General features: G+C 36.8%; 1 protein-coding gene across 2 annotated transcripts; it reads left to right on the plus strand.

Annotated features, from left to right (window-relative positions):
* The first annotated feature begins 2,284 nt into the window (after window positions 1–2,284).
* Window positions 2,285–24,837, plus strand: CFHR5 (complement factor H related 5). 2 transcript variants are annotated; one of them, XM_040985402.1, is made up of 10 exons: window positions 2,285–2,342; window positions 5,553–5,747; window positions 6,333–6,509; window positions 11,324–11,500; window positions 12,880–13,062; window positions 13,181–13,360; window positions 18,067–18,243; window positions 19,994–20,176; window positions 22,466–22,648; window positions 24,543–24,837. In XM_040985402.1, exons 1-10 carry the CDS (start codon window positions 2,285–2,287, stop codon window positions 24,737–24,739), a joined length of 1,710 nt encoding a protein of 569 aa, XP_040841336.1. In that variant the 3' UTR covers window positions 24,740–24,837. The 2 variants fall into 2 exon arrangements, with proteins under 2 accessions (XP_040841336.1, XP_040841337.1); XM_040985403.1 differs by lacking the exons at window positions 11,324–11,500; window positions 12,880–13,062; window positions 13,181–13,360; window positions 18,067–18,243; window positions 19,994–20,176.
* The last annotated feature ends 390 nt before the right edge of the window (window positions 24,838–25,227 follow it).

Below are 25,227 nucleotides of genomic sequence, written 5' to 3' on the forward strand. Positions count from 1 at the left end.
AGAGCTGGGAATTGAACCCTGGTACTCCAACGTTGCACTTGGGCACATATACAGCTGGTTAAACACTTTCTCTATTTGTCAAACTTATATTTCACACATGCTTGCTTCAATTTACTGTCCCATGCATGGGAAATCTTCAATGTCCCCTGTGCATACGGAGTATTTTTTAAAACATAGATTTCTACATTACAAGTCTAATCCAGCATGTTCTCTCTGAATGCTTCATGCTTGACTGCAGCTTGATTTCTCCTTTGAATACAATTTAAATCTTACTTCCTACAGGAAAACTTTTATATCTATCTATCTATAGATAGTTCTATGGAACTATAGAAGTTCTATGGAACTTCCAAATTTTTCTTGCTTAGACTAGTCATCATTTTACTGAATTATATACCTTAACCACTGTTGTGAAAGTCCTTTGAATCTTATTTTTAACAGATAAAGTTATTTATCATATGCAACATGATTTGAAATACACACACACACACACACAGAATGATGAATGGTTAGTTCTACATCAGCAACTTTTATGACCTCACAAAGCTATAATCATTCATGTATCTTTCCATGCTCTAACATATTTATAAGCTTTGACACCTTCGTGTTTTTATTCCCAAATCTGCCTCATTTCAAAGACAATTTTTATTGTCTGTTAATGACTATTTATTGTCTACTGTGTGGAATATCTTTCTTATTTCTTTCCATGTCTCATAACATCCATATTAAAACACAATTTCCTTTTGATTAAAAAATGCTGGAGATCTAAGATTACACATTGCAGCAATTCTGACTTACGAATCCTCCTGATCAAGGACTTCTGACACTGCACAACATTGTTTACTTGTTTGGTGGCCTACCTGGACTAATTCTGTAGGTTCTCTCTTCAAAGGACACGAGATCTGAGGCCATCGCTCAGTTTCTGCTTGTTGTGTGCATTTTGTAGTTGAATTTCCTAGGAGTGCTTTCTCAGTCATCATAGCTTAGTAGTCAGCCCATCATTGTCCAGAACTTGAGCCAATGAGATTCTTCTTACCTTTCACCATTATGTCAGTGAGTGACTGGAGAAATGTGTTTCAACTAAGACTGACATTCCCATCCCACCTTTACTGAAGGACTACCAGCTCAGGGCTCCCTGGTTTGTCTACCTGGACTCAGCCTGCTGCATGTCCATCAGCTTTTGGATCCCAGCTAGTCAGGTCAGTGTCATCTCAAAAGGGACCCTTTCTTGCTGTCTCCTACTCCCAAATTCCCTACTGAATTCTGACTGGCCAGCCTCTTTGGTGTCTGCCCAACTAGTAGGACTTTGAGATACTAGTCTTCACTAACGTGCATCCCACTCTAATCTCCTCTTATTCAACAATGTCATTTGGTTTGGCCTTCAAAGACTCCAAGCAAACACACACACACACAGCTCTCAGCCACAGAGATGTCAGTCCACGTGTCCTGCCTCTCTGCTTGGGGCATGACTTCTGAGCCAAGGAACTGGAATGGCAGGTGGTGGTTGATGAGAACTACCACTCTCCATCACCAAGACTTACAGAGAAATTTTGGAAGGACTGCTCCTCAACAGTATGCACTCTAGTCAAACTCCAAAGACTACAAATGACTTTTATAAGAAGATATTCAGATTATATTACTTTATTTTGGAGGAAAAAAAGATAGCAATTTCTTCACATTAGCAATCTTGAAGTCTGATGTGAACAAATTCATTTTGAAATCCAATTTGTCCCCAAATTCCAGGAAGCATTTTGGCCAATTGGTTTTAACATAATTTTAAACTATCTCCAAATTGTATAAACTGTAAAGACAGAATCTAACCCTTAGTGAATCTTTTCTAAAAAATTGGTTAGTAGAGCATTGATGCTATTGAAGTATAAGAAGGATTCATGTTTGTGCCTGGGATCTTTTTCAAAGTACTTACCTCCTGGTAAGGCAGAAGGTAAAGTGATCTCCCCCCACAGCTCCAAGGAGTCCAGCCTTGAGTACTTCAAATGCAGGGACACTGACCACAATGTGGAAATTGAACAGATATCATTTGGTCAAGCAGATACCAAGAATATATTCAAGGTACTCCTGTAAAGGCATTGGTTAGACACTATTTCGTTATTTCCCGTGACACTCTGTGAACTTTGATATTTACCAAAATTACTTCACCTAACCAGTTTCCCGGTAGGACACTGAAATTCAAAGCTAGGATCCAAACTGCTAATGAAAATAGCATTCCCAGCAACACCACCCCGCTGCTGCAGGAGCGTTTAAGCTTCGTATGACAGGATTTTCCAACATGTTTGTCTTAGCCAATGTCATACTCCTCCTAGGTGTTCCTGCTGTCGTTGGACAAGGTAAGTTGAAAAGCAACTCTGACTTCTCAGGTTCTTTTTCAAATATATTTGACATGAGTGCTTTTGTGTATGTTGGCTTGTGTGCATGAATATGGATAGCCAAGAATGTTTTGACTATTGGATAATAACACAACTATATTGTAGGAAAATGTTTCCAATGTACATGTATGGGAAAAGAAAGCAAAATGAAAAACTATAAAAAGCTACCCAAAACAGGATTTGGAGAGGAATTCAAATATGAAAATCTACATATAATGAAAGTGAAAGTAATAAGACAAAGCAGGAGTATAATTCTGAGTACCCCTGGAATGTCTCTGAATATCCCAAATATCTAGACATACAAAATGTTTGCAAGATTTTATTTTGAAAGCCTTGTAAATCTGAGATTTTAATGAGAGATGTGCCATTTAAATTTAAGTGTCATTTAAGAAAAAGAAGTGCCTTTTTAATAATAAGTGCTGGGCCCCACACAATTGCTCAACTGGCTAATGTTCCCCCTTCAAGCACCAGAATCACATATGGGTGCCCATTTGTGTCATAGTGCTCCACTTCCCATCCAGCTTCCTGCTTGTGGCCTGGGAAAGTAATAGAGAATGACTCAAAACTCTGAGACCCTAGGCCTACATGTCAGACCCATAAGAAGCTTCTGGTAATGGCTTTGGATCAACTTAGCTAAGTTGTTGCTGCCCAGCAGATGCAGATCTTTCTCTCCTTCTTTCTGCAAGTCCAACAAAAATAAATTAATCTGTATATATGCCTTTCCAATAAAAATAAAACAAATCTTTAAAAAAATAATTAATAATTAATCTTTAAAAAAACATAATTTTTGCAAATCAGTCATCAGTGCACTGCCCTTTTCTTTTTCTTTTCTTTTTTTTTTTTTTGGTTTTCATTTTTTGAGCTCTTCAAGAAATGGTGAAAATGAAAGAAAGCTTTTATTACTTCTTTAACAAACTTTACTCACAATTTGAAAAGCTGCTGTAACATATTCCATGCTGAAAAGGAAGCCATCACACTGAAGGAATTACAGACAAAACTCCTACCAAGATATAGGGCACAAAATTAAATTATGTGTGCAAAAGGATTTTCAATCAGGATGCTTACTTTGATTTCAGGAGTATTTATTGTATTATTTTTTACTCTTTAGATGATTGTCCATTTTTATATGGCTTAAATTTTATGTGGATATCCCTTAAAGAAAAATACCCAAATTATAATCAGGAAAATAAAAATGTGAACCTGAAGCTCATTATATGTTCACTTGTAGTTGTTTTTTAAAGATTTTGTTGTTGTTGTTATTTCAAAGTCAGAGCCACAGAGAGAGGGAGAGACAGAGAGAAATCTTCCATCCACTGGTTCACTCCCCAGATGGCTGAAACAGGCTACAGTCAATAGACAGGAATTTTATCAGGGTCTCCCATGTGGGTAGCCATAGCTCAAACACCTGTGTTATTTTCAACTGCCTCTCCCAGAGCGTTATTAGGAAAGTAAATTGGTAGAGGAAAAGCTAGAACTTGAACCAGCATCCACAGGTTGCCAACATGGCATGTGCTACTCCATCCAACATACCTATGCCACGTAATAACAATGAGTTCTTATTGGTGAACAGTTATCAACTTTGGCAAAGTTTCCATCCAAAGATGTGTTAGTCCAGTTAAAACTCTTGAGTATTCTCAACAAGCCTGCAGTTAGGGCTATATCTTCACAAGCTCTCACTGAAACCTAGGAATTCTTATTATTTTATCTTTTAGTATTTTGTTTCTAGCATTTATGAAGTCATTTAAACATTGCTTAGAGAGATACTAAAAGGTAATTTACAAATATGGAAATAGCAGAGACAGGTTAATAAGAAATAACAGAACTTTGACAACCCTTAAAAGATATTAAAGTTCAAATTCAATCTCCTGGAGAAGCTTCAGCAAAACATTGTTCAAAAATTGTCCCAGCATTAAATGACAGGTAGTTGCACATTGCACATTCCCTGCTGGTGTGTACTGTGTTATTATCCAAACAGCCCAGTGCACTAAATAGTAACACTTTCGTAGAAACAGAAAAGTCTACAAGCTTTCAGTATAGAAATACTAGTATGGTAAGCTTTATATGGTAGCCTAGAAGCTAGGAAACAAAATGAAAATCCCAACCATGCCTCATTGCCTCTTACAATTTCTCATGAGGAAAGGGAAACATGAGTCTACAGATGAGTCGCAATGCTGTCTGTCTGTGTGTGTACAGATGTCTTTCTACACATGCCTGTGTCGATGTTTGTGTCCATGTGAATACCAATGTGTGTGTACGTGTGTATACTTCTCATAAGAAATATGTTCACTAGATTCTATTAGAATTTAGAATCAAGGGAAATTGTCCTCTGGTTTTGCAATAGACAGTTGAGCAAAAGGAATTAACATTCAGCGCCTACGTTCTCAGTAATTGCTTGATGGATGCTACAGAGCAAGTTATGAACAATGGATCGAACATTGCTGGATGATGGCAGCAAAATTGTTCTGGCTAGCAAGAACTGTGTGGGTCTCGATACGTGAAAAATAAGTGCTGTGATGGGGTGGGGGTGCAAAGCTTATCTGACAGGGTTAGGTGGGTGAGTGTGATCAGGTGAAGGATCTTTTCCCCAAGGTCTCCTGAAAATACGGAGTGGTTCGGGTATGATTCTACTGCATGCAGTGATTCTTCATGATTCTTCCTATTATACATCATCCCCATGGGAATTATATTAACTTTGTAATCTGTGTAAGTAAACATATTAGTAAATAAAAAAATGAAACCATGTGTTTAGTATTTTTGCCAAGAAAACAATGAGGAGACAGATGGCTGGTGCAGACACCCGCACATCAAACAAGTGAGATGAGAAGCAAGCACACGCTCCATCCCACAGTCCACAGATCAATGAAGTCTGCTACTGCTGCTCACTCAGCTCTGAACTTGCCGTGTGAGATTCCCTTCCCTAAGGTCTCTAACACTTTAACACGGTTCGTCTTTCACATGATTCCAGAGTGTAGTATTCATTTGCACTGGCAATGGCTTCCCCAAACAGCCTTGTATCTGAAATAGAGTTCTTTCCTTGTTCCTGATTAATTAGTATGCCAAAAGTTATTAATTAAATGAAAGAAATGTCATCAATAAGATTATTAAAACGCTCTTTAATGACTTCCTAATTGACCAGCATTTAATGCCTCAGTTGTGTTTTATTTTTCACAGTGGGACTTTGCAATTTTCCAGAAATAAAGCATGGCATTCTCTATGATCAAAAGAAGTATCAGGCATTTTTGCCAGTTCCAATAGGGAAAGTTTTCTATTACTCCTGCGAATACAGCTTCGTGTCTCCTTCGAAGTCTTTTTGGACTCAGATAACATGCACTGAAAAAGGATGGTCGCCAACACCAAGGTGCCTCCGTGAGTACACGTTGTGGTCATTACAGCATTGTCATGCCTGGAGGAGAGAGGGAGGGGTCTTGGTTAGCACCAGGACAAAGACCAGAAGAGCCAGTGGAGACAGGAAATATAGCCCTTCTTTTTGAATGGCCTTTTATCAAAATAAAATGGAAAAAGAAAACTATGTCAACTTTGGTACGTTATCTTGATATTCTCTAAATATTAAAAAGTGTCAAATTTTGCTGGACTCTGCCATTGTTCATACCTACAATGTTAGGATACACTTAAATGGCAGAAAGATAAACTTATGACTGAATTATTGTAAAAATATAGGGGAAATCAGTAAGAGGAGAGGATGTGAGGAGGGAGAGGGGAAAATCCCAGAGCCTATAGAACGGTATCATTAAATAAATAAATAAATGCATATGCCCCAGTGAGAAGGCGCTTTATTCATATTGCATAATGTACTTTCTTTTGAAGTTTTGTTTTCATATTTTGTTTTATTTTTCAGGCTTCCTATTCTTTCTAAAGTATTGAGGAATACACCCTTATCTTATTTTTTTTTCCCCAGTTTTATCTTGTCCTCAATCATTTGTTGTTCCTCAGGAATGTGTTTCTTTCCCTTTGTGGAAAATGGTCATTCTGAGTCTTCAGGAAAAATACACCTGCAAGGTGACACCGTGCGAATTGTCTGTGATGGAGGCTATGGACTTCAAAATGGTGGGAATAGCATTGTGTGCACAGAAGGAGGCTGGTCTGCTGCTCCCGAATGCAGGTTCATCAGTAAGTATTGTCCCGTCAGGTTCTCGTGGGGGTGGTGATTATTTTACAGAAGATGACCAGGAATTGCATACAAGGTTTATCAGAATTTCCATTACTATGCATTCCAGTTCATTAAGATTCTTGGTGATCAATTTATAATGTCTGTATTTGCACAAACAACAAAGTTAATGTCCATAGTTTTTGTTTAATTAGCTTGATTCTATCTGTAAAGTTCTTTCACCTTACATAATAATTTCCATGGTTTCTTGAAATTAAAATATAGATATTTGTAGGGGCTATTCTTCAGACTTCCACAGACAATTACAACAGAAGTAATACTATTGCTAATTATTAGATTCCTCCTACTATATTGAACAATGGAAAAAAAAAGATTATTTACCTGAATAGAAACTGCTGCCCTAGAGGAGCCACATATAGATTTTGTTTCTCTATCATGATGTACTGTTTCTTTACATAACCAAACCTCTGGAGCCAGTTGTCTCCTAGTTGGTACACTTCCTGTTTGGATGTCCAATTGTGAATTCAGTGCATTTCTGGTTTGACACAGGACCTACTTTGAGACCCTCATTTTAAGAGTGTTCTCTGTTACCTAAGATACCTGAATCAATGTGAAAAGTGCATAAAGGGATGCAGTCTACTCAAATCCCTTACCCATATTCTTCCATAGGAAATAATGGATTATTGAGTCAAATGGCTTATGCCAAACTCTGTTAGCAAGAATTCTTCACCCTTGATTTTCATGTTCTGTTTGTTTTATTTTATGTGACATTGATTATATTTTGCATAGTTTTTTTAGAATATTCTCTCCTAAAAGCTTAGTGTTAACTATTAATTTTTCAAGAACAAGTATTTATTTGCAAAGCAGAAAGACAAATACAGATAAATAAAGGAAGAGTGGCTGCCTCTCTGCCGGCTCACTCCCTAAATGCTCACAATGCTTAGAAGATGAGAATCCAGTCCGCCCATGCAGGTGGCAGGACCTTAATCACGTGAGTCACTCCAGCATTAACAGAAAGCTGGGTCAGGAGCTGGAGCCAGGCACCGACCTGAGAACTCGAGATCTTACTACATATCAGTTCAAACGCTTGCCAGGTTTTATCTTCAGTATTCTAAAATGTGGATGCAAGAATGATTCCAAGATACAGGAGATCTACTATTTTCCATCTTATTTTTTGTCATATAAATTGACTTACGGTGAAAATTTTTAATGAATTCATTTTTCTCTTATTTTTGCCTCCCCTCAGAAAACTGTTCAAAATCAGACATTACAATTGACAATGGGTTTTTAACTGAATCTGAATACACTTATCCTTTGAATAAAGAAACACAGTTTAAGTGTAAGCCAGGATATACAACAGCAGATGGAAAGACATCTGGGACAGTTACGTGTTTGCAAGATGGGTGGTCTATACAACCTACTTGTATTAGTAAGTAATTTTATATTTTATGTTGCATTTTTCTAAATATTGTAGCATCAAACATTCCTCCAACTCTTATTTTCCCATCTTTTAGACCTACATAATAATCACATAAAATAAAGTCCATTTTCAAAGAAAATAGATCAATAAGGTAAAGTAATTATTCTTATACCAAACTTATTTCATAAACTCTTCTCAGTGTTGCAGACAGAAAGTAAGAAAACCACTCCAACTTATTATCGTTCCTTTCCATTTGTAGTCTTCTAGTGGCTCTTAGTAAAGAAGTATACACTATTTCCTCATACTATCCAGTTTGTGAAATTCAATAGTCAGGAATATACTCTTCATTTGTGATAAACTTATGAATCATCTATCATAAAATGCACCACCAGAGAATAAACATTCTTTGTGTTACTGTATGTCTTTATGTAACTAATAACAATTTCAATGTTCTGATATTTGTTAATTAGCAATTATATCATATACAAATTCGATTATCAATAAATCCACTAAATTGTATTTGAGGACCTGGAAAACGCACCATTTCTTCTATTGCTTTTTTCTCCCCGTTTATTGCCACATTTCTGGAATTCAGGATTCATACAGAAAAGCAGAGGTGTGCCTGAGGTGGCAGAGGCACACGCATGCTCATTTGGGTGGGTATTGGAAAAACTGCAGGGAGGGAAAATCCTCTAGCACAATGTCTTCCAGAGACCACGCCTGTGAAGGCGGACGACCAAGAAACTCCTAGTGGACGGGGCTGTAGAGCAAGTGTGAATGCAGGCAATGCCACTCACCAATCCTTGGGGGAATCTCCACGCCAGATGACATGCACGGGCAAGAATTGCTTGAGTCTTTTGCAGCCACAGGGGCTTCCTGTCTCACCTCCAGACAACTCACAGGATATGTAAATCAGCAAGATGGAAGACTATAACTGTCCTAACTTCGGGGTTCCTTCCCTGTGTACAGAGTCATTGCATGAATAGCGGGCTACCAACCTCTCATCCGATGGAGTGGTACTGATGGACTACGGGTTGGAACTCAGGGAGCTTGACTGGCTGACTAAATGTTAAAAATTATATAGCCTCTAAAGAACCTCCCTATCAGATCCAGCATGGGAGCATAGTGGCTAAAGGCCTCGCTTTGCACGCGCCAGGATTCCATATGGACGCTGGTTCTATTCCCTGCAGCCCTACTTCCCATCCAGCTCCCTGATTGTGGCCTGGGAAAGCAGTCAAGGACAGCCCACGTAAGACACCTGGAAGAGGCCCCAGGCTCCTATACTCATATTGGCTCAGCTCCAGCTGCTTTGGCCACTTGGGGAGTGAATCATTGGATAAAAACATCTTCCTCTCTGTCTCTCCTCTTCTCTGTATATCTGACTTTGCAATAAAAATAAGATAAATCTTTAAAAAGAAAAACCTTCCTATTAAGGGATATATACAAACCAATCAGTTCATCATAGATTTGATATTTACTTAATTATTAAGTGTACTTGTGTGTGTGTACCATGCTACAAATGATAGATATAATCATATACAAAATATAAACTTATCCAGGATACTTTGTAGTTGCTTCTTAATTTATTTGAATTTATAAATTCACCCAAATAAGCACGCGTGTGCTGATTCTGCCATCTCAGGTACACATCTGCTTTTCTGTAAAACTGAGTTATATCCATTTTTATTGTTTTTAGCAATAACTTTCTGTAAAGATATTTTATATATTTTTGTTAGCATGAAATGACTTAAACTTATTAAAATTTTAACAAAACCTATTAAAGAATCTTGTGCTTGTTGTGTTCTTGAGGTGATGTGTGAGATAAAATCCTGATCTCTAATGTGCCTTAGAGTCTTGTGATTTGCCAGTCTTGGTGAATGCCAGAGTGAGAAATATGAGCACACGGTTTATGCTCAATGAGCAGCTGGAGTATGAGTGCAGCGATGGCCACCAGAGCCGAGATGGGCACACTTCAGGCTTCATAGTTTGTGGCGAGGATGGCTGGTCCCATTTGCCCATGTGCTACGGTAAGGATTTTTTCATCCAGAAAATAGAAGTATGTGCTTATTCATGTACTTTTTCTGGATTCTTTAGAAAATTGTTTGCAAAATAATAATAATACTCAAATTTGAGGTGTCTCTAGGTGACTTGAAGACATGATTATTATTATCATATGTATATGCAAAGTACATTGTTTACTCAAAACGAGGTCGTTTATATGCCACCCCCATCAGATCTGTGGCTAAAATGAAAGGAATTCTTAAGGTTTAGTAAATTTGTACTGTCAATTCCTTCAAAACTGGGTGAACACTAGCAAAAACATGGAAGGTTATACCTTCCTCAAAAACGTATTTCACTCCTTGGCTTTCTTCCAGTCTCCTCTATCCATCAGCTCCTAACACTTGTGGTCCATGTCTTGGATTTGAACTTTGCACACAGGACTTTCAAGTTATACCAAAACATACTTTGATGTAAATGGGACCACACATTTCGGTCCTTATGAATTCATTTTCAAATGCTGTTATAAATTCCAACAAATATAATTTTTCTTTAAAAATATGTCTTCATGAATTGTATGTCGCTAGTGACTTGATACGGGAAATAGTTTATTTTGGCTCATAGGTTGAGACTCAAGAATGAGGCATCAGCATTGGTTTCTGACACAACATAAGCTAATTCAAATAACATAAAACATGATTAAATAGGAAAAACACACATAGATTCTCATACAAATCTATGATTAAACCAGGAGATAAAAGTTTTTGTGAACATGCTAATGAGAATTCAGCATTGTGTTTTAAAAGTCTTTGATAACCTACTACTTATTTGTTAAGTTAGTATTATTATTAGTATTATTGTTAAGTTAGTATTATTCTTTCATTATTAACATTCCCTCCAACTTAAAATTTGTTGGGTATATCTTTTTGGGTGTTACAAATAGTCTGCTTTTTGAACATGATTATAATTTTAATGAAAAGTGTAAAAATATATTGCACTTAACATTTGTGCTACATGACAGTATGACTTTCTGAGACACTGAATGTGAAAATTCTTTATATTCTATTTTATTAGTAATTATACTTCTCATTATGCAAAATTAAAACATGCTGCCTAAATAAATTAAATATTGTCCTTAAGTAACTTCTCAGGACTGTTTGGTGTAATCCTGAAGAAATTACCATATAAGATTCTACCTTGTTTCTCAATTTCTTAACTTGCCTAGAAGGTTTTGTATATATTTGTTGGGTATAAAAATTAACTTATATATATTTGAAGATAAGGATATGTTTTATACTTCTCTGAATATACATTTATTTACATCTTTTAGTCTAGTATATGTTAACTTTTTGCAATAAAATTTCATACATATGTTAATGTTTTTAATTTTGTTTTTAGAAATAGAATGTCCTCTTCCATTTTTAGAAGCATATTTAGATGCCCGTCCAAAACAAGAAAAATACAAAGTTGGAGATGTGTTGAAATTTTCCTGCAGACAAAAATTTGCAAGAGTTGGACCAGATTCAGTCCAGTGCTACCAATTTGGGTGGTCACCTGATTTTCCAACATGCAAAGGTCAATATTTCTTTTAGAAGCAAGAATTCATTTTTATGTTATCATCTTCCTACTTTATTAAAGCTATCGTTGCATCTAGAATCTAACAAAGTAGAAAAAAATAACAAAGATGGTATTTGAGAAGGAGGGGGGATGTTGGTCTATAGTAATTGAGTTGGCTAATCATTTAAGTCTGGTAATCAAGTATTCTGGCTCTGTGTTTGGAAATATCTCATGCGATTTTATAGCTTGAAATATAGTAGCTGATGAGTTGGCTATTTGATTCAATCCTTAAAAAGCCACGCCCCACATCAGTACACCCTGGTTTAAGCTCCAGTTCCTCTTCCTGCTAATGTAGCAGGTGCTGACTTATTTATTTGGGTGCCACACATGGAGGACCCAGATGGGGTTCCCATCTCCTGGTTCAGCAGAGCCCATTCACAATGGTTGCCAATATTCAAGGAATAAATTGTTGGGTGGGAGCACTGTTTTCATTCTTCTCTTTCTGTCTCACGGTCTCTCAAAATAAAATGAAATAAAATAAGAAATATGTCATTGAAGTTGAGAAGGCTTTGTTGTTGTCTCTAGTTCATTAAAAATTAAAATGTTATAGATGTCCTTATATTTTATGAAATTAAGAAATTAATAAGCAGATCATCAAATGCAATGTGATGGGAAGAATTATTCAATAAAAGGAAATAATGCTTTGCTGCTGAGTTTAGGTGACATTATCAAAGATATCTGATACAATTAATTTAGGTGTTTGTGCATGTTAATTAATAAAAACGATTACTATACTTTTTACATATAATAATATCGCATATTTGAGAGATACTTACTTTTCTATTATAGCAAGACCATTCTCCTACTTTAAAATCTCAAGTAACACAAATTAAAATCCTGATTGTAATAAATAAAATAAAAATATGGGGGACAGGACAATGAGATATTTGAATATAGAAAGAATATAGTAAGATTACACTAAGAAGTTATTCTTAATTTGGCAAGACATAATGTTACATATTTTGTATATGTAAGGATAATGTCCTTATTTGCTAGATCAGCTTCTAAAGGATTCAGAAATAAAATCTCTGTCAGTTATTTTACATTATTTTACAAAAAAATAAATAGAGCAAATAGGACAAAGTGTACTATTTTGATAAATGGATGTCCAGTAAATTAGAGGTTATTACATGTTCTTCAATTTGTTCAAAAACATTCAGAACAAAAATCGATATTTGAAAAAATGAATAGTCAATATATTATCAACACTGAAAAGCAGATCTACAAAATGAAAATGACAGAAATTAAACTCAGTCAACTCAATTAGTGACTCCACTTTTTTCTGGATATATGATTAAAAGGTCAATTAGGCATTATTAATAGTTTCTTTATTACAGAGCAAGTACAACCATGTGGTCCACCTCCCCAACTCCCCAATGGGAAAGTGAAGGACTCAAGGAAAGAAGAATATGGACATGGGGAAGTGGTGCAATATGAATGCAATTCTCATTTTACAGTGAAAGGGCCTAGCAAAATACAATGTATGGATGGAGAATGGACTACTTTGCCCACTTGTGTAGGTAAATAGACACTAATGCATAAACAGACATTTTGTTTTATTTTACGTTGATACATAAATACATGCATAAATGGGTTTTGAATGTTTTAAGGATAAATATAACTTTGACATTTGCCTAGGCCCAGTGCAAACATGTAGCTCTTTACCGAAACTAGAGCATGGTTATGCCCAGCCCTCTGCCCCTCCCTATCCACATGGCGCTACAGTGGAGCTGAGCTGCAAAAGCACGCATACAATGATTGGAAACCACAGCATCTCCTGCCTAAGCGGAATGTGGACAGAACTTCCAGAGTGTGTTGGTGAGAACGCATTCTAACTTTCCATTTGATTGTTTATATTTCTGGTTAGGCTTGTACAAAATTAGTAACTAGTTAGAGTTATAATCTTATCAAGAAAATGTTACCAGTTTTAACTCTTACCCTCAGGAATGCCAATATTATTTCATTCACTCAGGTCCTATATTGAACTTTTCCGTATGATTTTATGAATTGTTTTTATTCCTTATAAAGTTCTTACTGATTTTTTTTTTTTTGGCTTGGGACCCTTCATTAATTCATATGTTTGAATTGTTATACTTTGTATATAAAAGATATAATTTAATTGTGTGTATTGATTTTGTTATCACTAACCTTGTTGAATTCTTGTATTAGCTCTAGTATTGAATTTGGATATTATGCTTCAACAATTACAGTTTTAATCTCGTTTATGCCAGAGATTAACCTAGAAAACACAATCCAAACAGTAATCATGTAGTCTGAACTCATAGCCTTCTGCAAAGTGAAAAAGAGGGGCCGAGACCAAGGAACTAGGTACCACTCCTGCAAATCTTGTCCTCACAGTTCCCTAATTACAACGCAGGATGTTTTCGCTGGCTTTTCTGTGTTCTCCCCGCAGACGCAGGGGAAATCTGGCTTGGAATTTTCTTCCGTTTGTCCGTCAGCCTGTGTGCTGCGCTGTTACTTTGCATTCCAGTAATACTAAGGCTTCCAGCTATGGTGTATTTTTCATGACATCCTCAGATGTTGGCTTCTCTTTTCCTTTGTCTCACAAACCCAGTGTATTGACACCTCTCATTTTCAGCTGCAAAGATAAGGAGACTCTGCTGCTGCTCTCCTTCCAGAATCTAAAAGCAGAATCCAGAGCCAGCCTCTTGCCCCATGACCTAGCCCGAGGTTTCAACGGGCCTATTCACTTCTGGAGAGAGATGGCAGTAGTTGAATCCTGTAGGCCTGCCAGACACCTGGTAGCTGCTCATCTGTGATGGCCTAATGTGAGGTCTTTACTACCAAGAGACCAGCTCTATTATAGGCAGTGGTATATTAGGCTAGTTCAATGATCACTACTTTTTGTGCATGAGCACCATACAAACCAAGTTCGAAGTTACAATTACTGCAGAAAGCACACAGAAGCAGCGAAGCACAACCCATGTTGCATTACCTCATCCTCCAACATGCCAGGAGAAAGGATGCACAGCCAGCATTCATTGGAAAAAATAAATGTAACAATGAAAACTGTGCAAACAAGGACCAATGGAAACAGCTATACTGGATCTGACATGGTTGATGCTCTCTCCCTTAAATGTACTCTGACTTCAGGGTTTCTGCTAAGCTCTGAATGTCCGCATAAAAGTATGTCTAGATTTATATCTTTTACTAATATTATCACTCCCACAGGCTGATTCTTGAATGACCTCCTTTTTTATATAAATTCTTGAAGTTTTTTTTTATATGACTTAGAGGAAACAATAACAATTGCGTACAGTTTGAAAATCTCCAGAAATCTCGCTGAGCCAAAATTCCCCTGGAGTGGAGGAATCCATCTTGCACTTCTTTCTCCCAAAGCATTATGATACAATTTTCTGTCACTCAAAGACTGGATACAGTATATTTTCATTGTTTAGATTTCTTGTTAAATTCTTCTCAACAACAATCTGTTTCATGCAATAAGATTAAGAATAGCTCTTTGTCATGTTACCTAAAGCATCAAAACCTGGTATTTGGGTGTTTTTTTGCATACCATATTTTATTTATTTTCTTTACTTCTTTAATTATTATTTTAAGATACAGTTCCATAGGCCTTGGGATTTCCCTTACCTTTTCTCCAAGTCTCCTTCCCTCCCACACCACTGAGCTCTCCAATATTATAACTATAGTATAGTTCTTCGTAAACAGTCACTGCTCCATTATTGCGGGCATGGAGAATGGTGGAGTCCAGCATCTTATCATCAAGATATAGTTAGCAGTTTCTTTGAGAGTCCATCTTTGGTCTGGAAGTAGAGATGAATATTGCATTGTATCTTCACATCTGAATATGATAGCCTGCATTACACAGTTACTGTACATCCCCTTAAATGAAAAGCCACAATAAAAAAATCAACAGAAGGAAGAAAAAAAAGAAATTAACAATGCCATGAAGTTAAATAACATGCTACTGAATGACTAATGTGTCTCTGAAGGAATGAAAAATAAAATCAAGAATATTCTTGAAAAAAATGATGCTACTGCATGATCTATGAGTTATTGGAGAATATAGTGACAAAGTATTTTGAAGAGTTGAAACCAAAACAAAAAATCTATGAGATATAATTTCTGTTGATCTTTATTGGTGAGATGGCGAGAGATGTCTCCTGTAGGCAACAAATAGATGGGTTTTGTTTTTTGAATCCAGTCTACCAATCTATGACATTTGATTGATGAGTTAAGCCATTTACATGCAGGGTTAATATGAATGGGTGGTAATTTGGTCCTATCATCTTAGCGGTTGGTTGTTCATTGACTTAGTCTTTTGTTGTTACTTTACCGGGATGTTCTTCGCATTTGCCGTTGGTTTTTTGGTTTTTGTGGGTGCTATTTCTCTACTCTCAAGAGAACATCTTTAAGTGTCCTTGGTAGAGCAGGTTTGCAAGAGGTATATTCTTTTAACTTTACTGTGGAAGAATTTTATTTCATTTCCAAAGGCAAAGGAAAGCTATGCTGGGTACATTATCCTGGACAATTTTTGCTTTTAAAATCTGAAATATGTCACTCCATTCTCTAGTGGCCTACACGGTTTCATTTGAGAGGTCAGCTGTGAACTTAATTTTAATTCCTTTATATGTCAGTTGATTTTTTTCACGTGCATATTTAAGGACCTTTTAACTTATGTTCCATTGAAGACAACTTGATGATCATGTCTCATGGTAAAGATCACTTTTGGTCAACCCTGTTGGGAGTTCTGTGCCCCTCCTTGATGTTATTTCCCAACTCTTTCTCTAGATTAGAGAAATTTCCCCTTATTATCTCATTAAATACATTTTTAAACCTAGCTTCTCTTTCTTCACCTTCAGGGACTCCCATAACTCCAACATTTGGCTGTTTAATAGAGTCTTTCAATTCTTGAATACTGTTTTTTTTGCTTGATTCAGCTCTGCTTCCAGCTTTTTGTTTTTTTCCTGTTGGTGACAGGAAATATCTTTCAATTCTGAGATTCTTTTGCTTCATTTATTCTATTTTGGGGACTCTCCACTGTACTTTTAATTTGCTCCACTATATACTTAATTTCTGATACATCAGCTTTCATTTGATTCATTTCCTGTGTGACATATTCCTTAAATTGCTTGAACTTCTGTTACGTGCTTCTCATTGTTGGTAAGAAGCTTTAAAATAAGTGCTTTGAATTCTGTATCCCCCATTTTCTCAATGTCTTACTCAGTTTTTTCTGAGGTTGGCAAAGGTTTTTTGGTCCTTTGCAGGGGAGTTTTCAATAATATTCATTGTGCCTCTGTCTCTTCTTTTGCTCTTGGTTGTTGTTCTTCTGGTTATCAGATCCTTTTCCTGGGGGCAGGTTTCTAAGCTATGTCACCCACAGGTCTACAGTTCAATTGTACTTATTGCTGTTGGTACATGACTCTGTTTGCAGTCACTTGTGCCACTCCCTCCAGGGAGTTCCAGGTCTGAATTCTTATGTTAGATTTCTACCATGATCTCCATAGCCCCAGCTCCTGCATCATCAGTCTCCACCTCCTGTGATACCGTGCTGAGGCTGCACGGTTGTCTGGACAACCTTTCTCCCACTTCTGTTTGGAGCAGGTCCCAGGATTAAAAAGACATCAGGTGCCCTATATAGCTAAATTGTTGGTGGTGTTGATCTTGTCACAATCTGTTGGGCATTAGGTTTGAGGGCCACATGGACCTATTTTGACCCATATGATGCCAAAGTCAGTATTATTTTTCCTGTGGGACCAGTGCAATGCCCTGAGCTCAGTGAGTTCACTCCTAGATTAGTATATGTACCTTCTTATTTCCCTACAGTCCTAAAGTTTTTGCCACACTGCACAAAATGGTGCCTGATGTACCACTACCAGAGCTCTTGATCTGCTGGCTGTCAGGTCTGAGGGCTACCCAGACCTATATTGGGTGGAACCTTTAGCATGCCACCTTGTTGCAGTTCACTGAGACAGAAATGAGTTCACTCCCAGCTCAGTGCCTGCACAATCCTGTCCTTAGCTCTTGCCTCCCTACACAAAATGGTGCTCAATCCGGCTCTAGAGGGCAGACTGGGCTGTGAAATCCACCCTGCTCCCAAAGCACCCATCTGCTACTTGTTGCTCTCTCTCTCTGGTCCTGGTCAAGTCAAACAGACCTCAGGACAGGCAGTTCTTTGTCTGGGTTCACCTCATGAGCTTCCAGTGAACGCCCTGTCCCACCTTGTTGCTGGTGCAGTTCAAGTCACTGCTCACTGAATGCTGCTGAGTTATCTGTCACTGCAACACCGCACTATTGTGTCCACTGCTTTCCTGTGTCAGTTTCAGGTACCCATCTATTGTTGCTGTTTCCTGTCCTATTTCCTGGAGTGTGTCCTCCTTGCTTCACACTGGCTAATGTTTCTCTGTCTGTTAAAATGTGTCCTTACCCTACTCTGCCATCTTGATTTGGCTCGTTATCCTACTAATATTCAATATATTTATACATAATTTCTTAGTTTCCTTTAAATAGTCTTGTTGTTTACAAATATATTCCTTTTATAGCCACTGATCGACTCAAGAAGTGTTCACGATCAAGCCTTGGTTCAGGAATATTCTTCAGACCACATATGAGTGAATATAATCATAATACCACAATAAGTTATAGATGCACTGGATCACACAGCTACATGCGAACCGTCTGTGTAAATGGGAACTGGAATCCCAAGCCAAGTTGCACAGGTAAGATTTACAGAAACTTTTGCTGATCCCATTGTGCCTTCAACTGAAAATACTGTATTTTAAAATTACGTAATTTATCAGGGCAGTTTAAAAATTTTTTCTTTTGAAAAAAATAAAACCTGGTCCCAGCACTGTTTCTAAACAAATACCAATCTTTAAAATATCTGGCTTGGAATGTGTATTTGGCTTAGTGGTTAAGATATCATTTGCCAAGTCTGTATTCCATATCAAACTGCTTGGGTTCAGTCCTGTCTCCCACTCCTGATACTTACTAATGCAAGCCTGGGGAGACAGCAAGTGATAAGGTTTTAACTTTATGCCACCTACATGAGAGACTTTGTTCAAGTTCAGGCTCCTGGCTTCATCTTGGTCCAGAGCCAGCCAATATGGGCATCTGGAGAGGAAATGAGCAGATGGAATATACCTCTCTTACCCAAAATTCTCTGTGTGTTTATGTGCTGCCCCACCTTTCAAATAAACAAGTAAATGAAAAATGAGAGATAAATTTTTCTTAGCAGTTGCACAAAATAAACCTTATAATTTTTAAATGCTGAAATCCTACAGATCACTTTTTAAAATCATAATGACATAACGTGTAAAAGTACTCATAAAATTATCTACTTCATAAGCTTCGTTTTGGATAGCAGAATAATTCACTTTAGTTTCAAAATGCTTGAAATATTAAGAACTATACAAGTAAAATCTGTAATTTGTGACCTAATCAAAGTTCAGAGCTTCAAATTTATTTTTGGCAGGAAAATAAGTTGAAATGTTCAAACATCCTAAAAAGATAGGAAGTAAAATCCAGATATGAGAAGAAATGAGAAACAGTAAAAGTGAAAACAGCATTGAATGAAATACAATATTTTACTTTAATGGGATAGATCAGTTGTAAGTAAAATATTGTATTTTATTCAATGCCGTTTTCACTTTATATATATTATAATATATAAAAATATATATTATATATATTATATATAATATTTATATATATATATTTCTAAGTTGACCTGTCTAATTAGGTCGACTCTAATCAAGAACTATCAACGGGCTTAAGTAAACATTTAAGACAGATAAAAACAGAAATGTGGGGGAAATAACTCAAGCATTATTTTTAGAATAAATGAAGACAGAAGAAGAGGGGAAATAGCAGGAGCTGTTTGGATTGCTGAAAAAGCACGGTTTCTTGATATTTTCCTTTCACACAAGATACTTCCCTTGACCTTATTTAATCAGTGCTGGAATGTGGTTTATATGACAATACCATCTCATTTAAGAATCAATGAAAATATTTCCAAAAACATCCAAGCGATCAAAAATAAGCTAATCCCTCAACCAAGAGAGGCATTCTATGTCCATAGTCCACAGTTCTTAAGTTCGGAAGAAAACGGCAGTCATTGAATCCTTTATTGAGTGCTAGGTTGAAGTCACTGAGGAAAAGCTTGGTTGGTGCTGTTGTCTTTTCTGCTGCTGTCATTTTAAAATCTGAGTTCTAACTTGTTTGGCTCACATGTGCACTACCATTTTGACTCATACCAACTAGACGGAAGAAATAAATTGGTTAATTCGTAAGATATACAAGAGCAGCAACAGAAACAACGAATAAAACCAAATTAGAACCTGTAAAATTTTGCTTTTTTTAAATGAAACAAAGAGAGATATTGTTGGATAGTCCATAATTCTGAAGCATCATGCCGTTGAGCCATTTTTTGTTAACCTTCATTAATTAAATAAAATTTTTGCTTTGTAGAAAAGAACAAGCGTCTCTGCCCCCCACCACCTCAGATACCTCATGCTCAAAATATGACAACCACAGTGAATTACCAAGATGGAGAAAAAGTAGCTATTCTTTGTAAAGAGAATTTTCAACTTCAAGAAGTAAAGGAACTTGTGTGTAAAAACGGACAATGGCAATCATTACCACAATGTATTGGTCAGTAATTTACTCTAAATTTCATTTTAAAAGATTAGGTCAAAGGAACTCAGCATTGGAGATCTTCGTTTTTAGAGAGCTGGGTGATGAAGGGGAGTCAGATAGAATTTTGAGAGGAAAATTGAAGGCTCCTGGAATCTCCAAGGTATTGCTTCAACAGGATATATCTCAAAATATCATTCAACAAGTTGTCAGACACATGAAACATTGCTTAGAAATGGGCAAGACATCTGATATTGAACTTTGGATTCAACTACCTGGAAGTCACTGGTGACTTCCCCAGGGTTATTTCTTAAGACCGTTAATGCATAATTAAGTGGGTTAAGAAACAATGTGGACTAGTTATTCTTTAAAGGTTTGGTAGAGCTTTCTGATCCTGGGCTTTTGTGGTCCTGTGATATTCTTAATGTCCATCTTGGTTTTTGTTCTGTTTAGATTTTCCATGTCTTTGTGCATCAGTATCGATAAGTTGTTGTGTCCAGCGATCTACTCATTTGTTATACATTTCCAGAGTAGTGGCATAAAACTTGTAGTAATTTTCATGATTCTTTTAAATGCTGGGGTATCTGTGTAACACCTCATTTTTCACCTGATTTCACTGATTTGTATCTTCTTCCTGCCCCCCCCATTTTTTTTATTAGTAGAGTCAATGTTTTTTCAATTTTACTTCATTTTTCAAAAAGCCAGCTTTTCATTTCACTGATCTTTTGTATTATTTTTTATTTTAATGTTGTGTATTTCTTCAGGTTTTTTTTTATTTCTTTCCTACCACTCACTGAAGTTTATTTCGTTCTTTCTTTCTGAGTCCTTGAGATGTGCAGTTAGATTATTTATTTAATACCTTACCAGCTTCTGGATGTAGGCACCAATTACTATAAACTTTCCTCTTAACATTGCTTTTGCTGTATGTGATTTAATGTGCTGCATTGTCATTTTCATTGATTTCTAGGGATTTTTATTTCCCTTTTGATTTTTTTCCCCTATGATCATTCTCTGTTCATTCAGGAGCTTTTTGGTCACGTTCCATGAAACTGTGCTTATTTTGCAGAATTTCTCAAGTTGTTGATTTCTAGCTTCATTCTATTGTGGCCAGAAACAGCACATCATGTTATTTGAGGGTTTTTAAAATTTTTTTAAATTGAGACAGGTTTATGGCATAACGTATTGTCTATCCTAGAGAAAATTCCCTGTACTGAAGAAGAGAATCTCTCTTCTGCAGCTTTGGAACAAGACATTCTATGGACGTCAATGAGCCCTATTTGGTCAATAGAGGAGCTTGGTTCTATTGTTTAGTTTCTTTTCTCTTTCCTTTTTTTTTTCTGGTTGATGTGTCCATTGATGAAAGTGGAGCATTGAAATTTCCCCCTCATTATTGTGTTGGAGTCTATATTTTCCTTTAGGCTCCTTAACAATTGCTTTAAAAGGCTTGGTGTCCTGGTCCTGTGTGCGTATACATTTGCTATAGTGGCTTCTTTTTAATTAATCCCTTAATCATTATTTAATGCCAGCCCTCATCTCCTTTAAAATATTTTTTGTTAAAGGCCATTTCACCTGATATTAGAATGGTTAACACCTGTTCATTTCTTTTACATTCTGTGTGAAGGTTTCTTTGTTGTGTGTGTGTTTATTGCTGAGAAATGTTTTTTGTAAGTAGCCATTAGATGAGCCATGTTTTGATCCAAGCAATTACTCTGTGCATCTTTGGATGGAGAGTTTAAACATTTATATTCAGGGTTATTATCTCAGAGCAGGGGTTTTTTATTTGCACAATTGTTTGTGTAGTTGGAGAGTAAGACAGTAACTTTAAATTAAATTGAAAGCGCATCATTATAAAAATTAAAAGAAAAAATAAAAATGAAGGAAGAAGGGAGGGAGCCAAGGAAGTTGGGAGGTATTTTGGGTTTAAAACTGTGTATATGAAATATGTAAAGTCTACTATATTTCTAAAAAGAAGAGTGGAGAATTGTAGATCAGGGAAAGAGAAAGTAAGTATGTTCACTCTAAAGGGAATAGAGAAGTGAGCAGTGGCTGGAAAGTCAGTGTGGCTAGGGAGAATTTTTACCTTTCTGAGTTTTGACTGGTTAGTCATGTTTTCAGGTTGGTGAGTGATTCCACATAGAGATGAAAATTGATACTATCAAAAATGGGGATAATTCACAGAGCAAAGTGTTGGACTAGTTAAAAGATGAATCTATTTGTGTTCTCAGGTACCATATAAAATACTGAAGATAAGTTATATGGTGCCTGATGTGTTGACTTTTTCCTCAACAAATAAATATTCTTTTCCAGACTCTACACAAAGTTGTGGGCCCCCTCCACCTATTGACAATGGCGATATCACTTCATTCCCACTATTAAAATATCCACCAGGGTCAAGAGTGGGGTATAGTTGCCAAGCCTTTTATGAACTCAAAGGCCCCGGATATGTAACATGCAGAAATGGACAGTGGTCAGAACCACCAAAATGCCTGGGTGAGTGCTTAATATTCTTCTGTAGTCTAAGATAGAGTATCTGTGGTAGAATTTCCATGAACTAATTCCATAGGATGATATCTTCAGTAAAATTCCATTCCAGTGAAATCTTTTGCTGACAAATGTTATTAAACAAGAAAAATGTTTGAAAATCTGTATTTAGCAATGTTGGGATTTTTTTTTAATTACAACGGAATTTCTTAACAGACTTGGTGGGCATTCACAGATGAACTAACAGAGCCACAGAAAGTCTGAGTATTTCATTCAAATTCCACGTTTGATTGTGCTAGTACTCAGACAGAATCCCATGGACCTAAGTCCTGTGCCATGGACCTCTCATGACTAAGGTTAGAGAGAAAGTCATTCCACCTTGACAGTTTGTCACGAATTATGCAGAAAATGAGTGCCTTAAAAGTAAAAATGGAATTAAAGACAAGTTGATTTTGGTACCATAAAAATGAAATTTACATGTAATTTGTCTTTAACATGAGCTTTTTGTGAACTTTTGAAGACTCTTTACACATGTGTTTTAAAAAAATATGGCACTGAAAAATAATTTAATTCTGTTTTGTATAAACTTTTTGAAGTCCTTTGTGCTTCCCAACATATCTTAGGATCTCTGGGTATGGATCAATCCAGATCCAAAAGCATCATCTGAATAATTCCTGTTTTCAGAGATTATGGTAGAAAAGAACATGGCGAATGTGTTACAAGTAGAATGCATCTCCATCTCAAAGTTCTTAAACAAATGTTAGTGTAATAAAGAATGAGGGAAGGACTAAGTCCTCGCCTTGAACGTGCCCTGGGATCCCATATGGGCTCTGGTTCTAATCCCGGCAGCTCCACTTCCCATCCAGCTCCCTGCTTGTGGCCTGGGAAAGCAGTCGAGGATGGCCCAAGGTTTTGGGACCCTGCACCCACATGGGAGACCTGGAGGAAGTTCCAGGCTCCTGGCTTTGGATCGGTGCAGCACCAGGCATTGCGCTCACTTGGGGAGTGAATCATCGGATGGAAGATCTTCCTCTCTGTCTTTCCTCTCTCTGAATATCTGACTCTGTAAAAAATAAATCTTTAAAAAAATATATATATGAATTCATGATGAGAATGCTTAATGCTTAGTTAAAAAAAAAAGAATGAGGGAATCACTGATGGAAGACTACATTGTTTAGTACAAAATTCAAAGTTCCCAATAGTTAAGATCTGTGGATGAATTGCAACATAAAAAGGGAGATTCAGGTAAGCAAGCCTAGAGTTGGTTGGAGTTTCAATGTCAATGATCACAGTTGTCTTCAAGAACGTGTTTGTGAAATGTCCAGAGGGATGCAGCTTCTGGATGTGTCATCTTCAGTATAAGTCTTTCCCAGCCTTTCCCTGTACTATGCATTTCATGGGCAGGAAAAAATGATCTGACTATAATGTTGAGGAAGATATTAGAAGATATGCGGTGTTGAGACCATGCATATTCTGATATTAATAGAGTCAAGAAAAATCCAGGGTTAGGATCACAGATTGAACAACATAGACCTTGAGGATGTTTGTATCACTATCTTCTGTGTGGTTTTTAGGCGAGTAATGTCCAACAGTAAGAGCCCAGGCTCTGTTGTCACACTGCGGGGCTCTGTCCTTGGGCTCCAAGCTCTGTCTGTGTCCCTGTGAGCTGGACGAAACCTCTCAGAGCCTCCCACACTTCCTGTGTAGCCTGCAAAAGCAATGCAGAATGCTTGCAGACAACACATGCATCAAGCTGAGAACAGGACTTGGTGTAACTCTGAACACATTGGTTGTCAATATTCTTTCATTATACCAATCATTCCTAAATATCCTTAAATGCAATTTCATTACTCTATAAGTGGGAGGTATTTATTTATTTTATTTCACTACTCTTTTCTTTCAGATGCATGTATAATATCAGAAGAAAATATGAAAAAAAATAACATTCAGTTGAAGTGGAGAGACAGCAGAAAACTTTATGCAAAAACAGGTGACATTGTGGAATTCATGTGTAAAGACTCACGCAAAGCAGCACAACACACACCAGCCTTTCGGGCCGTCTGTCACGAAGGGAAATTTGAATATCCCAAATGTGAATGAGACAACTGCAACTTCCCTGAAAATGTTCTTAACCATAATCATAAATGTGTGCTTGCAGTATCCCTTACATAGGCAATTGTATAGTCACAGTTTTTATTCTTTCAAGTGTCAGCTCATTTTTGTTTGGGACTCTAGATTTTTGGAAGTTCAGAAATTTACAAGCCACGAGATCAATGCCTCGTTGACCTGAAGAGACTACCCAGGCAAGCCACAGGATGGGCTTTCTTGTTCAGCAGGTTTATATAGAGATAACTGCCCTTAGCAACACTTGTTTTCCTAACCTCTTCTATTTGTCTAAAGGTTTTTAACATAACTAAAGTTTCCTGAATCGATTTTATTTCACAAAAAATATTGATGTGCAAGCAAAAAAATGTTGCTTTTCATAATCATTACAGGTAATCAGCAAGCATGTATATAAGCTTAGCTCCCAAATATTGAGTATTCCTCAAACAATTAAAAAACAATCTTCTGCAACGAGTAGAATACTT

Source organism: Ochotona curzoniae, unplaced genomic scaffold, assembly GCF_017591425.1.
Source record: "Ochotona curzoniae isolate NIBS_2020 unplaced genomic scaffold, NIBS_Ocur_1.0 contig_430, whole genome shotgun sequence".
Lineage (NCBI taxonomy): Eukaryota > Metazoa > Chordata > Mammalia > Lagomorpha > Ochotonidae > Ochotona > Ochotona curzoniae.